General features: G+C 44.3%; 1 protein-coding gene across 1 annotated transcript in view; it reads right to left on the reverse strand.

Moving 5' to 3' along the window:
• The window catches only part of LOC135540104 (membrane-associated guanylate kinase, WW and PDZ domain-containing protein 3-like), a 178,559-nt gene that overhangs the window by 63,047 nt on the left and 100,910 nt on the right, over nt 1–14,602 (reverse strand). Inside the window, exon 2 of the mRNA XM_064966482.1 lies at nt 293–409. Within this exon, the coding sequence (XP_064822554.1) occupies nt 293–409 (117 nt within the window). The remainder of the gene's footprint in view (nt 1–292; nt 410–14,602) is intronic.

Consider the following 14,602-nt stretch of genomic DNA (forward strand, 5'->3'; position numbering starts at 1 on the left):
GAGGGGTGGTGTGAGGGGTAGTGTTAGGGGTCCGTGTGAGGAGTGGTGTGAGGGTTGGTGTGAGGGGTGGTGTGAGGGGTGGTGTGAGGGGTGGTGTTAGGGGTCCGTGTGAGGAGTGGTGTGAGGGTTGGTGTGAGGGGTGGTGTGAGGGGTGCCTCTTAAATGTCACCCTATCCCCTCTAGTGCATTACATTTGACCATGGTCTGCATAGGGCTCTGGTCAAAAGTAGTGCACTAGGAGATAGGGTACCATTTCACATGCAGCCTAGGAGCAGAGGTTGAGGAGACTTACAGGGGATGGTGCGCAGGTAGAGGTTGTCTCGGATGATCTGCTGCAGCTTGTGATCCAACGAGCCCTTCTGGAACTGCAGGCTTAGGTAGTGGCGCAGGTCTGTGTTCAGAACCTTCCCTGAGCAGACAGAGACACACAGTGTTATTACAGGGCCAGTGTACTAGAGTTACAGTGTCTAGAGGTTAGAGGTCAAACAAGAGGTTATAGGTCTAACAATGTGCCTTCCCTTTCCATCCGTCACTCCTGTGAAGACACCTCATCTACACAATAAAACTGACAATATGACAATATATAATATGCATACAATGATAGACACTCACCGCAACAATGACAACCAAGCATAGGCCAAAAGCTTATATTCCAAAGGAACTGTGAAGTCTCAATGCAAAAATTTGAGTGAGAGGTTTTTACAGAAAACTCTCAGGAGCATCTCCTAACCAACCCCCCAATGACTTTGTAAAAACAGAGGAAGTTCACAAAGTTTGAGAGGAGACAGGAACTTGAGAGTCATCCTGTGAAAGCAGGTGAAGGTTTGCTGAGAGTCGGAAAAGATGAAGAGGAGAAAGAAAAGAAAGAGTGGAGAGAGAAGGAAGAGACCAGATCTTCAGGGTCTTGGATGTGAGCCTAGTCCCCTGGCTGACAGTGGGGGGAAAAGTGGCTTTGAAATGGCTCGACTGGCGCTGAGCTTCAGTAATCATCATGTTCCCTCTCTCTCCTCTCTACTCTCTGCCGGGCGGACAAAACTCTGCTTAACACAACTCTGTATGCATGGCTATGAATACTAATACATCCTCTCAGAAGGGAACAGCCCCCTACAGTATATCTAGCTGGTGATACAATGGGGATGCAGCGTAGGGTGTAATATACTGAACAAAAATAAAACATGTATTTTTACATGCGCCGAATACAACAAGTAGATCTTACAGTGAAATACTTACTTACAGTGGCTTTCAAAAGTATTCACCTTGTCATGACGCTAGTCCTTTCAGTGATTTGGCTAGCAGAGATGTGAACAACCCCCCCCCCCCCCCTCTCCTGTTGGGAGGGGAGGAGGGGGGCAGTTTTACGGCCTTACAACCACGTCGTAAATACCACAGAGACTCTCCCTGACCATGCAGTTGAGAGAGAGTTTCACAGTAAGACAAAGGGATTCCCCCGTCCAATTCTACTAAGTCCCGGAATTTGAGAATTGAACAATACTCCTATTTTTGAGAATGTGTAAACAGTCGGTAGAGAAGCCAACTACGACCCGGTCCGTTTTGTTTGTGTTTGAAAGACAATACAGCCACATTATCCTAACTCTGTTCATACAGGTCCCTCAGTTATGAGGGTTGCATCTAATTATTGTATAAAATGAATGAGTAAAGATGAAACTATTTGCGAAATGATGTAATGTGATGTTAACTTTTAAAATAAGAAAATTGTCTTCCCTGTAAAGTTTAACTAAGTCAGTAGCAACACCCAAGCAAATAGGCATTGGTTGGAAATTATGAACCAACCCATTTTCTACATTTATATAAGAGCCCCCGTGACCCAATTCATGTTGAACTAAGCAAACCCCCGCGTGAGTTGCGGTGGCAAAAAGTTGAATATCCACTCTGCATAACAAAAAGTCAAACAAGTTCTGAATACCGTGAGGATTTGTCCTCACGTTTAAAAGGGCTAATTCTAATGTCAACCATACAGGCCAGGAAACATGGAAGCTTGCTCTCCACGTGAAATGGTATGAACTCTGAACTATTGATCACTCAAGAAGAAGTGAGTCCTAGATGATAGCCTTACAGACTGCAGCTGGAAAGGTAACAAATCTAGTACAAGAACACTGACCGACGTGGACAAATCTCCAGAGTGAGATGAACCTCTCAGACCATGTGAACTTCTCACACAACAATCCACAAAGGACAGGGCAACATCAACAGGGCAAACCAGAGCATCACATCACCAGCTTCACGTAAATACAATGCATTGCTTTTCCGAATGAGCGATCATTAGTGGCATATGTGTTTATGTGAGAATAGCTTCCCAGGTCCGGTAAAGACCAATGTTCCTTAGTCTTCCTTCCAAAACCCTCTTCACTTCTCTCTGAATCTAGTGTTATAACCAAACTGTTTTTGTTTAGTCCACTAGGGATGGTATAATGTTATTATATATTGTATATTCTGTAATTGTTTAATTAGCTAGTAAATAAATAACTGAGCCAATTGGTGTATGGATGATTAATAGGAAAGGCTGGGTTCGTGCAGAACCAATAATTTACAACATTCAGATGAGACTGACAAAGGTAATAATAATAATTAATTAATAGAAGACTAATTGATCAGATATTAAAGAATCTGAAGAGTTATATTCAGAAAATTCTAACTTTGTAATATGAACATGTTCCGTGGTGCCCTGGACTTCCTAGTTAATTACATTTACATGATTAGTTTAATAATATAATAATAAATACAGAGAATTGATTTGATAAAATAACAGTCTTCACCTTTAATGATACTAAAGACACGACAACCCCCCTTGGCATTTTTCCTATTTTGTTGTCATACAACCTCATCATTTGACTTACATAACATACCTTCCAATTTGAGATGCAAAATATGTTTTATTGTGAAACAAACAAGAGAAAAAAAACTTGAGCATGCATAACTATTCAAACCCCTCCAAAGTCAATACTTTGTAGAGACACCTTTTGCAGCAATTATGTCTCCATAAGCTTGGCACATCTAACCACTGGGATTTTTGCCCATTCTTCAAGGCAAAACTTCTCCAGCTCCTTCAAGTTGGATGGGTTCCGCTGGTGTACAGCAATCTTTAAGTGATTCCGCAGATTCTCAATTGGATTGAGGTCTGGGCTTTGACTAGGCCATTCCAAGACATTTAAATGTTTCCCATTAAACCACTCAAGTGTTGCTTCAGCAGTATGCTTAGGGTCATTGTCCTGCTGGAAGGTGAACCTCTGAAACAGGTTTCCCTCAAGAATTTCCCTGTATTTAGCACCATCATGCCTTCAATTCTGACCAGTTTCCCAGTCCTTGCCGATGAAAAACATCCCCACAGCATGATGCTGCCATGGGTGATCTCGGGGTGATGAGAGTTGTTGGGTTTACGCCAGACATAGCATTTTCCTTGATGGCCAAAAAGCTCATTTTAGTCTCACTTGACCATTACCTTGTTCCATATGTTTGAAGAGTCTCCCATATGCATTTTGGCAAAGCACCAATGTTTTTGCTTATTTTTTTCTTTAAGCAATGGCTTTTTTCTGGCCACTCTTCGTAAAGCCCAGCTCTGTGGAGTGTACAGCTTACTGATAGAGACATACCCCAAGCGACTTACAGCTGTAATCGCAGCAAAAGGTGGCGCTACAAAGTATTAACTTAAGGGGGCTGAATAATTTTGCACGCCCAATTTTTCAGTTTTTGATTTGTTAAAAAAGTTTGAAATATCCAATAAATGTCGTTCCACTTCATGATTGTGTCCCACTTGTTGTTGATTCTTCACAAAAAAATACAGTTTTATATCTTTATGTTTGAAGCCTGAAATGTTGCAAAAGGTCGCAACGTTCAAGGGGGCCGAATACTTTCGCAAGGCACTGTATATACAGGGTGTACCGGTATAGAGTCAATGTGTGGGGGCACAGGATAGTCGAGGTAATTGAGGTAATATTTACATGTAATATTGTTTAAGTGTCTATGCATTGCTAATAAACAGAGAGCAGCAGCAGCGTAAAAATGGGGCGGGAGTCAATGCAAATAGCCTGGGTAGCCATTTGATTAGCTGTTCAGAAGATGTATGGCTTAGGGGTAGAAGCAATTTAGAAGCCTCTTGGCACTACGGTTGCAGTGCGGTAACAGGGAGAACAGTCTTTAACTAGGGTGGCTGGAGTCTTTGGCAATTTTTAGGGCCTTCCTCTGACTCTGCCTGGTATAGAAGTCCTGGATGGCAGGAAGCTTGGCCCCAGTGATGTACTGGGCCGTATGCACTACACTCTGTAGTGCCTTGCGGTTGGAGGCCGTGTAGTTGCCATACCAGGCAGTGATGCAACCAGTCTGGATACTCTCGATGGTGCAGCTGTAGAACCTTTTGAGGATCTGAGGACCCATGCCAAATCTTTTCAGTCTCCTGAGGGGGAATAGGCATTGTCGTACCCTATTCACGACTGTATTGGTGTGTTTGGGCCATGATAGTTTGTTGGTGATGTGGACACCAAGGAACTTGAAGCTCTCAACCTGATCCACTATGCCCCGTCGATGAGAATGGGGGCGGGGTTGGTCCTCCTTTTCCTGTTGTCCACAATCATCTCCACATTGAGGGAGAGGTTGTTGTCCTGGCACTACACGGCCAGGTCTCTGACCTCCGTCTGTAGCCATGAAGTGCTTTGAAAGGCTGGTCATGGCTCACATCAACACCATTATCCCAGAAACCTTAGACCCACTCCAATTTGCATACAGGGACTATGCTGGTCTGCTTGAAACATTTTGTTATTATAGACTCGGTCAGGTAGAGGTTGAAAATGTCAGTGAAGACACTTGCCAGTTGGTCAGCGCATGCTCGGAGTACACATCCTGGTAAACCATCTGGCCCTGTGTCCTTGTGAATGTTGACCTGTTTATATGTTTATATTCTGAATGTGTTACAATCCTATTTTATTGAAAGGCTCATGGTGCTGGCACGCAAGCACACATGCACTCACATGTACCCACACACATGCACACACACACAACCATGTCACCAACCCCGTGGCTGTACAGTGCTGTCTTTGTGTCAGAAGGTGTTGTTGAGGTTGTCACATCAGAGATGAGTCTCATTCCTCCTCTTTACAGATAACATTGTATTAGCTTTCCTCTCTTCAGGTGGAGACTCAATGGCCTCCACTGTACCCAGTCAGCCCTGTATGCTGTATGCTGTATGTATGTCTAGAGACTGCAGTCAGCCAGAGAGAGAAAGAACTTCACCTCACATTCTTCATTCTACCAGCTCTCTCTCAGTGTACTCTTCTTTACACCCCCCCCCCCAGCCCCATGCCTCTCTGTACTGCCAAAGTACCTATCCATTTCCTCCATTTATCTGCAGTGACTCTTTCCATTACCGTACATGCTATTGGAAGCAACAAGGGGAACCAGAATCCTTTCCAGGTATTTCAATCAGGGCATGATTCATAAAGATAGATTCCTTTGATTAAGAGCTTTTCAGTCAGTCTCTATTTTTGTACCTATTTATTACACTACCTTTTCATCCTCAAATTCGTTAGAGATGAATGAGTCACTCACAAGTGGAAGGTCACCCACAGGAATTATTCAATATCTCTTTGGAGTTTTCTTTAGCATCAGCAAACAAGTAATCCTCTGTAGAGCCTGTAGCATCTCAGGGCAGATACCAGCAGAGAGGCGGAGCAGACGGAGCCGAGTCAGGCGCCCCTGGTGAGGTGCTTGACTCAGAGCCTCCACACTTACACTAACACCTTGCTACTGAGGGAAGAACATGCTCGCAAGCACACACACAGACACCCACACAGAACACACACACAGCAGCATCTGACTGACATCATGCAGAGAAGAGCAGGGCTGAGGAATGTAGAGCTGGCACTGGGTAAAGGAGAGACAGATATCACAGTCACCTAATTGGTCTGTTTCCAAAAGACACAGCTATGCAGCTTATGGTGACTTGTTGTTCTGTTCCACAACTCTCGTATGTGCATGTGGAATTCCGCAGGGAGGTAATTTATTCTGTTATCTGAATGCCACAAAATGAAGATTCCCCTAAAACAACAGGTTTTGTACCAGACCGCAACATACCAAGGCATCTTCTCTATTTGGCCGAAAGTCTTTTCCTAGATAAGTCCCAAATTTGTGTAATACAGAGGACATGCACATCCATTCCCTTCCTCCATATGGCTGAGTTGTTTGCTGGCCCCAAGGCGTTTACTAGCATAGCAGTGGGTGTATGCTCAATGAGTGTATGCTCTAGCTCTATGCCACAACACGGTGAGGCCCAATCACAACACTACATCATGTGATTAATGGCAGGCTGTTGGTGTCCTGTTCATCATGGCTTCATATTCCTCTCTCTCTCTCTCTGTAGGTGCAATGCGGGTCAAGCTGCAACTCAGACAGTAAACGGTGTCTGGATTGAGCCTGTGTAGGAGTAGGAAAGGCTATCGTCTCACTTCAGCCCTGTAAATTAATTCTCTACACTTATATAACTAGCACTTTGTGTAGGCTTCAGCAGCTGCAACTGTCTAATTGAGTACAAGGCCCTAGAATAGAGCCTCAACCTAGCAGTATTTGCAGAGCTTGCTGAAGCAGGCTCACATGGTCACAGCTGCACCCATATTAAAGTTAACCAACCATAAGCTACCTCCATACCTCCCCCTGCAGAGCCAAAGAGCAACGGAGAGGAGGGATGACCTTCCTCCTCTCAGGTTCATGATTAGCAGCAGTCAGCAGAACAGTGACTGTAATGAGGATCCCAGCATCCGTGAGGGGGCGAGAGGGAGGAGAGGGTTACCCTCAGGACACTGACTCATGGTGTCGCTCTCTCTCACTCTTTATCACATTTCCCCCCTCTAACTTCTGTTCTAGTTTGCTCTCCTTCTTCCTCTCAGTCATTCTGCATCTCTTCATTGTCCATCTCTCTGTCTCCCGGCTGTAGGCGGTCCCTTCTTGTTATATAATTTGTGGGTCCGTGGTGTCTGATACAGCTGGAGAGTAAAACACACACACCTACACCATCTCAGTGAGGAGCCTCATTTAGCATCTAGCTCAGATTAACAGAGGAATCAGTATGACTACACACATGTGAATGGAGCACATTTATCCACCCAATACACTACAGTGTAACATACTGGCCCATTTCTCTCTCTCACACACACACACACACAGACAAACATGCACGTACGTACGCACATACTCATATTACCGCAGCACTCTGCTGGAGAGAGACAGATGTGAATTTCATAGTTCTATCCAAAAACAAGTGTGACTCAAGTAGACTGTGTTGTTCAATATGGTTCAGAAAAGGCCTTCGTCCTAATCCCAGGCCTGTTGTCAACTCATGTCTCCGTAAAAGTGAAGTCATGTTTCTGTGAAGCAAGAACACGGCCAGATGTACTCCATAATTGAAAAGGAAAAAAAGAGAAAAGAAATGAGGGAAAGCAAACCGGCATAGAGAACAGGAGAGAGAAGCACAGTGATGATGCACAACCCTGCCACTTTCCCTGACTTCAGGTGACACATCGTCAGGCAGAGTCACCTCTTCTCCAAGCATACCCCTTTCTAACCACAACACATACCACAACAGAGAGAACATAACGTAACACTCACATCAGGAAGTAATCAATCTAGCCGGCAGCCGCAGGAAGAGAATATGATTGAATCAGAAAGCATTTACAGGGCTGTTTATTTGTTGCTATTATACTGAGTGTCTAAATCAAAACACTAAAAGGCCTTAATTTGCAATCACTTCAACTGCATCTCATTAGCTTTGGCACATATTGACTAAAACAGCAAAAGATAATAATGAGAATAATGTGGTTGAGTCAATCAATCAGTACCATCTCCTGCTGGCTGGCTGGCTGGCTGGGTTCAGCATTAGTGCTGTCATCCGCTAGTGAATGATGAGGGAAATGTGGGATTATATCACAGTCATCATCCTCAATGGCCTCAGATATGAGCCTGACTACAACGTGCTTATTAACTGCGTGCCATTGTGACGGGGGAACTAAAGGCCAATGAGAGAAGATGGATCCTGGTCTGAGGCATGACTGACTGACTGAAGAAACTCCAATTATCATCGTAGCCGTTGCTGTTACGATCATATCTGCTGCAGTCACTGTTTTGTGGCAGGCAGCCCTTGAGTGATGCACAGGCTCCCTTTCCTCCGTGAACTCTCCACTCACTCACTCACTCACTCACCACTCACTCACTCACTCACTCACTCACTCACTCACTCACTCACATTGTGAGAACACATCCCTTCCAAGGCTACTGATCTATGTCAAGGTTTCGACTGAAGGAGCTAATTTCTAAATTAATTCATGTGCGTGCTTCTCGACATTTAGATGAGACTGAAACAAGAGTAAAGGATCTGTGCAGCAAAATAAGTGTCTGCTGCTACTCTCTCTGTTTGACCACAGGCCACTGCTCCTCTGTCGTTTGTCAGCGTCTTGTTGCGGGAGAATGGCATTGTTTGTGAGCCTCTTGAAGTGATAGGTTATCGTCCCCCAATGCTTTGCATTTCATTGTTGAGTGAGCAAAAAGCATCTCGAGGCCTAGCGGCCATCTTCAGGAGAGTGAGGGATTGTTGTGAGAGCTCGACTCCACTGCTCCACCTCTCAGTCTCCTCACAACATAATGTTGTGTTGCTTGGTGCAGAGATCCTTTGTTTGGCTGTAGCGCTAACTTGAAATGAAGTTCAATCTGAATGAGACCATGAAGAGTCAGATAAGACCATTCCTAAAATGTCTACTCTTTGGCTGTGGACACTCCTAATGTTCATCTCATCTTAATGCCTATCCAAATCCTATTATCCAAGATTGATCAAAAATCTGTTTTGAAACGATACTGGTAAATGGTAAACGATACTGGTAAATGAAACAAGTAAATGGTTTAGGACTTTACAAGACATGAATATATACCTTCACATTCATTAGGTGTTAAACCTGGCCTCTCCTGCTGTTACTGTAGGAGAGGAAGGAGAAAGGATGGTGTTGTGTGCCAGGTTAATAAGACAGCAGATAAATAGCACAGGGATGTTTGCAGCAGCCTAGCTCTCACCTGCCCATCCCCATCATAAGGCCTTATTGGGGGAACTAAGCTGGTTAGCTAAACCCATAGGGAAACATTTGGACTGGAAACAGAGAATGCACATCTCTAATTGGCTGGGTGCTGGGCCATCCACTACTGCTGCAGACATCTTAGACACCACGGCAGGAGCGGGATAACGAGCTCTGTGAACCACAGTCAGGCCTAGAAAAGCACTTGGACATGTAAAAAGAGTCAAAATATAACTGTATAGGAGCTGTACTTGATTCACTAACCATAGCACAGCAAATTAGTGCAGAAGGATGTGGTGGTTGCAGAGATATGATTGCAACATGGCTGCTCTGCTGGTTGTGTGGCTTGCGGGCAGGCAGAGGAAGGCCGTGGTACACAGCTGGGGATAGCCCTTTAAGAGAGAAATGCTCCTCTAAGCCACTTCTCTCCAACACCACCTCAGCTCAGAGATGTACCTTAGACCTGCAGAGAGAGTCCCTAGGCAGACCCCTAATCCTGTGGCGCTGTAAAGTGTAAGGTGGTTATCATGGCCACACTCAGAGGCACTCAACTGATACTCAACACATGACAGAAAAGGGATTTCATGTTTCCAATGAGGAGCTGAGGAAAATCAATCATGTGCTCCGACGGCCGGGGACGAGGGCCTGCCTGCCACCCAGCTCACTGCTGAGGGAGCTCTGCCAAGTGTGCTGACACTTACAAGCCTGGAAGTGGATGGGAAAGCACTGACGGCTTGTCTCTACAGTATATGTCTGTTTCTTAGTGAGCTCTTGGCCCTACTGGACCCTGTCAATTGTAATAGACAAAACGCAGAGATAGAAAAGGTGCTGACTGTCTCCTGGGGTCATCTCTGTATGACTCGTATGAAAACCTGGCTCAAAGGTTCAACTGGAAGGCCAGGTTTTTGCCATTGCCTTTGTAAAGGTGGTGAGTAAAGAGTGGTGAGTAAAGAGAGGTGAGTAAAGAGTGGTGAGTAAAGAGTGGTGAGTAAAGAGAGGTGAGTAAAGAGTGGTGAGTAAAGAGTGGTGAGTAAAGAGAGGTGAGTAAAGAGAGGTGAGTAAAGAGTGGTGAGTAAAGAGTGGTGAGTAAAGAGTGGTGAGTAAAGAGTGGTGAGTAAAGAGAGGTGAGTAAAGAGTGGTGAGTAAAGAGTGGTGAGTAAAGAGAGGTGAGTAAAGAGAGGTGAGTAAAGAGAGGTGAGTAAAGAGTGGTGAGTAAAGAGTGGTGAGTAAAGAGTGGTGAGTAAAGAGAGGTGAGTAAAGAGTGGTGAGTAAAGAGAGGTGAGTAAAGAGAGGTGAGTAAAGAGTGGTGAGTAAAGAGTGGTGAGTAAAGAGTGGTGAGTAAAGAGAAGTGAGTAAAGAGTGGTGAGTAAAGAGAAGTGAGTAAAGAGTGGTGAGTAAAGAGAGGTGAGTAAAGAGTGGTGAGTAAAGAGTGGTGAGTAAAGAGTGGTGAGTAAAGAGAAGTGAGTAAAGAGTGGTGAGTAAAGAGAAGTGAGTAAAGAGTGGATGTGTTGTATGATAAATGGGAGAGAATACTGAGAGGAAGAGAGATGTACCCAGAGACACCAGAGATGGAAACTTCCCTCCCGAGGACTACAAATGTTTCCACATGGGCCACTGCACACACAGATACGCACGCACACATGCACAAACACGCCTGTGTACACACACACACACACATGCATGCATACACTCTCAAATACACACACACCAGGTTTTGGCAAATGAGGTTTCAGGGTTGGTTCCACCGCAAGCTCCACTTTGACCACCAGAAGGATGCCCACAGCTTATAGGGAAGCCTTGCGCTTAGAGCGTTGGGCCAGTAACTGAAAGGTTGCCAGTTTGAATCCCTGAGCCGATAAGGTAAAAAGTCTGCCAATGTGCCCCTGAGCAAGGCACTTAACTCTAATGTCTCAGGGGTCGCCGTTGATATTGGCAGACCCTGGCCGTGACCCCACTATATGAGGGTGTCTCAGGGATAGATGAGATATGCAAAAAAACACATTTCCAATTCACATGTGTATTAATACACACTTGTACATGTGTGAAATAGGACAAATATAAGTCCCCAACAAATTATTACAAACAAACATACACACAGTCTGCAGCTGTGATCTGCCATGTAGAAAGAATATGTTTTCAAAACCTATGAAAACCTGATCTGCTGTAAACATTAAGAAGAATTCAATTTCTGTCTCCCATTTTCATGTGGCCAAATTCATAGGGCCTGCTAATTCTCTGAGGGGAAATCGATGATGGATGCATAGTCGATAGAGACATATTCAGGTGCGGGCCATTGAAGGGAGATGGAACAAGCTCTTTCTGCAGACACATTATGCAACAGACATCTCCTCTGGTATTCTTAGAGCAGTTGACTTGAAAATGCATTTCAGTAGGAATGTCTGCTGAGCAAGTGCATGATGTAACGTGATGAATCCCTGGAGACATGAGGGATGAGATGGAAAGTTGGACATTTATGAAAATGCACGCTTCTCTCTCAGGCTCTTCTGCATGCGCTGATGCAGAGGACATGCCTCTCTCTCCTCACTCCCCTCACTACAAGGGCCTCCAACCTTCTACTACCATACACAGACAGGGGATGAAACAAGGAGTGTTGGCAGCCGTTATCCTAATACTCATGAGGGGGATGACACTACGAGTGCTGCTGGGGAGTAATTGCTCCGCCATAGTAATTATCAGGCATAAACACAACTGACTGCTTGGCCCTTCAGAAGAACCACCAGCTGTAATTATTTCAATTGAAAGGGAAGTTTTGATTTCCTTCTATGAAACTACTGAACAGGACTTTAGGTTTTCACTAATGTAATGAAAGGATTTTACTATTTAATACAGCCTCTGCAACCGTATGCTCTGCCATGGCACAGATGAGCTGGCTTCAGATCAGAGAGAGAGAGAGAGAGAGGAGGAGGAGCAGGAGGAAGGAGGGTGAGAGAGTATGAGAGAAAGAAAGAGAGAGAAAGAGAAGGGGAAGAGCAGGGGAATGATGATGAGGAGGGACAGTGTTTATCTTGATCATCTCAAGGTTAAGTTAAGTATCCTATCTGTAAAGCTTCATTGGGCATGTCCTCCCTTTATGGGCCATAACACCTATAAACCCCCCACATCCCATAGCACCCCCACCCCCACCCCCCCACAGTGCTAATCAGACTGTAACAGGACAGCCTATCATATCCATAGATGAATACTAATAAGTACAGAACATAGCAGTCAGACAGTGTGCAGAACCTAAAATACATGCACCATACATCAGAGACCACAGCAATCTAATGGACAGTCAATATACAAGACAATATGTGACGAAAAGTATTTGATCAACTGACAGCTTTTTTCTATTACAGCTGCAAATCAGTTTGACATCACTATAGACAACACTGCCACTCACTCTTAGCTTGGTCTTCCCCTGGTGTGCAAAGGGAGCATACATACAATACATCACACCCAATGAACATAATCAATTAAAACCTGTTATTAGCATGCTAGGAACAGTTATTTAAGAATCAAGTATGAGTGAACTTTCCTCCAGACCATGCAGCTCCACAACATAATCCTTGCAGCTCCACAACAATTCACACAGGATTAGCACCCGAGGGAGCCTGGCTGTGAAGAGTGAAGAGGGACGGGTGCAGAGAAAGGGAGTTGAGAGGGAATGCAGTGGAAGAGAGGTAGAGATGACATGGGTGGTGGGTGGGGAAGTGGTCTGAGGGACCCTATGGGGGATGAGAGAGGGAAGTGAGGCCCTAATCAACACATAGCGGGCTATGGAATAGGAGAAGAGACAAGAAGAGACGTGTAATGTTTACAAAATGTACAGCTGTATGTGTAAATAACATATTCACATTGGTGATGTCACAAATCCCGCCGAAGGTGGTTCCTCTTCCTGTTCGGGCGGCGCTCGTCTTCGCTGGTCTACTAGCTGCCACTGATCCCCTTTTCTGTTTCAGTTAGTTTTGTCTGATTTGTTACACCGGTTTCTTGTTTGGGTTTTGATTTGGGCTATTTAAACCAGGTATGCCCGCCTGTTATTGTGCAGGCTTGTTTTTCTGTTCATGTGGTGTGTATTCTCGTGGACTATTTTCTCCGGACTGTTTGGTCCTGCTTTTGGGCTGGTTTAAGTGATGCACCTTAGTGTTTGGCGTTACCGTTACTTGTTGTTCTGGATTAAAAGATCACGATTGAACTACCTCTGCTCTCTGCGCCTGACTCCTCCACCCACTACTCCTAGAAGCCGTGACAGGTGACTTGCAGGCATGAATAAATGATTCAAATATTTGGCAGATGTTATCGCGGGTGTAGTGAAATGCTTATGTTCCTAGCTCCAACAGTGCAGTAATACCTAACAATACACACAAATCTCCAAAAGAAAAATAAAGGAACTAAGAAATATAGAAATATTTGAACGAGCAATGAGTCCGGAATATAAAATGATATATGCAGTGCATTCAGACAGTATTCAGACCTCTTTATCCACATTTGGTTACGTTACAGCCTTATTCTAAAATGTATTAAATAGTTTTTTCCCCTCTAGTCTCCCAGTCCCTGCCGCTGAAAAACATCCCCACAGCATGATGCTGCCGCCACCATGCTTCATTGTAGGGATGGTGCCAGGTTTCCTTCTCCCCAGATTGCTGTTTGGCCTGGCGGCCAGCTTTAGGAAGAGTCTTGGTGGTTCCAAACTTGTTCCGTTTAAGAATGATGGAGGCCATTGTGTTCTTGGGGACCTTCAATGATGCAGAAATGTTTTGGTACTCTTCAACAGATCTGTTCTTCGACACAATTCGGTCTTTCTGAGCTTTACGGACAATTCCTTCGACCTCATGGCTAGGCTTTTGTTCTGGCATGCACTGTCAACTGTGGGATCTTATATAGACAGATGTGTGCCTTTCCAAATCATGCCCAATTAATTGAATTTACCACATGTGGACTTCAATCAATTTGTAGAAACATCAAAAACATGATCAATGGAAACAAGATGCACCTGAGCTCAATTTCGAGTCTCATAGCAAAGGGTATGAATACTTATGTAAATAAGGGATTTCAGTTTTGTAAAACCTGTTTGCACTGTGTCATTATGGGGTATTGTGTGTAGATTGATGAGGAAAATAATGAATTTAGCATAACAAAATGTGGAAAAAGTAAAAGGGTCTGAATACTTTCCGAATGCACTGTATATGTGTATGATGGTGTGTATAGACATTATGGACAGTATATAAATAGAAAAGGTGTGTATAGAAGTAGTTATATAGGATGAACCATGACTAGAATACAGTATATACATATAATGTGGGTAAAAAAAATGTGTAAACATTATTAAAGTGACCACTGTTCAATGACTATGTACATAGGGCAGGAGTCTCTAAGGTACAGGATTGAGTACCGGGTGGTAGCCGGCTAGTAACAGTGACTAAAGTTCAGGGCAGGGTACTGGGCAGAGGACGGCTAGTGGTGACTATTTAACAGTCTGATGGCCTGGAGATTGAATCAGTTTTTCAGTCTCTTGGTCCCAGCTTTGATGTATCTGTACTTGC

The sequence above is a fragment of the Oncorhynchus masou genome, chromosome 5 (assembly GCF_036934945.1).
Source record: "Oncorhynchus masou masou isolate Uvic2021 chromosome 5, UVic_Omas_1.1, whole genome shotgun sequence".
NCBI classification, from domain to species: Eukaryota; Metazoa; Chordata; class Actinopteri; order Salmoniformes; family Salmonidae; genus Oncorhynchus; species Oncorhynchus masou.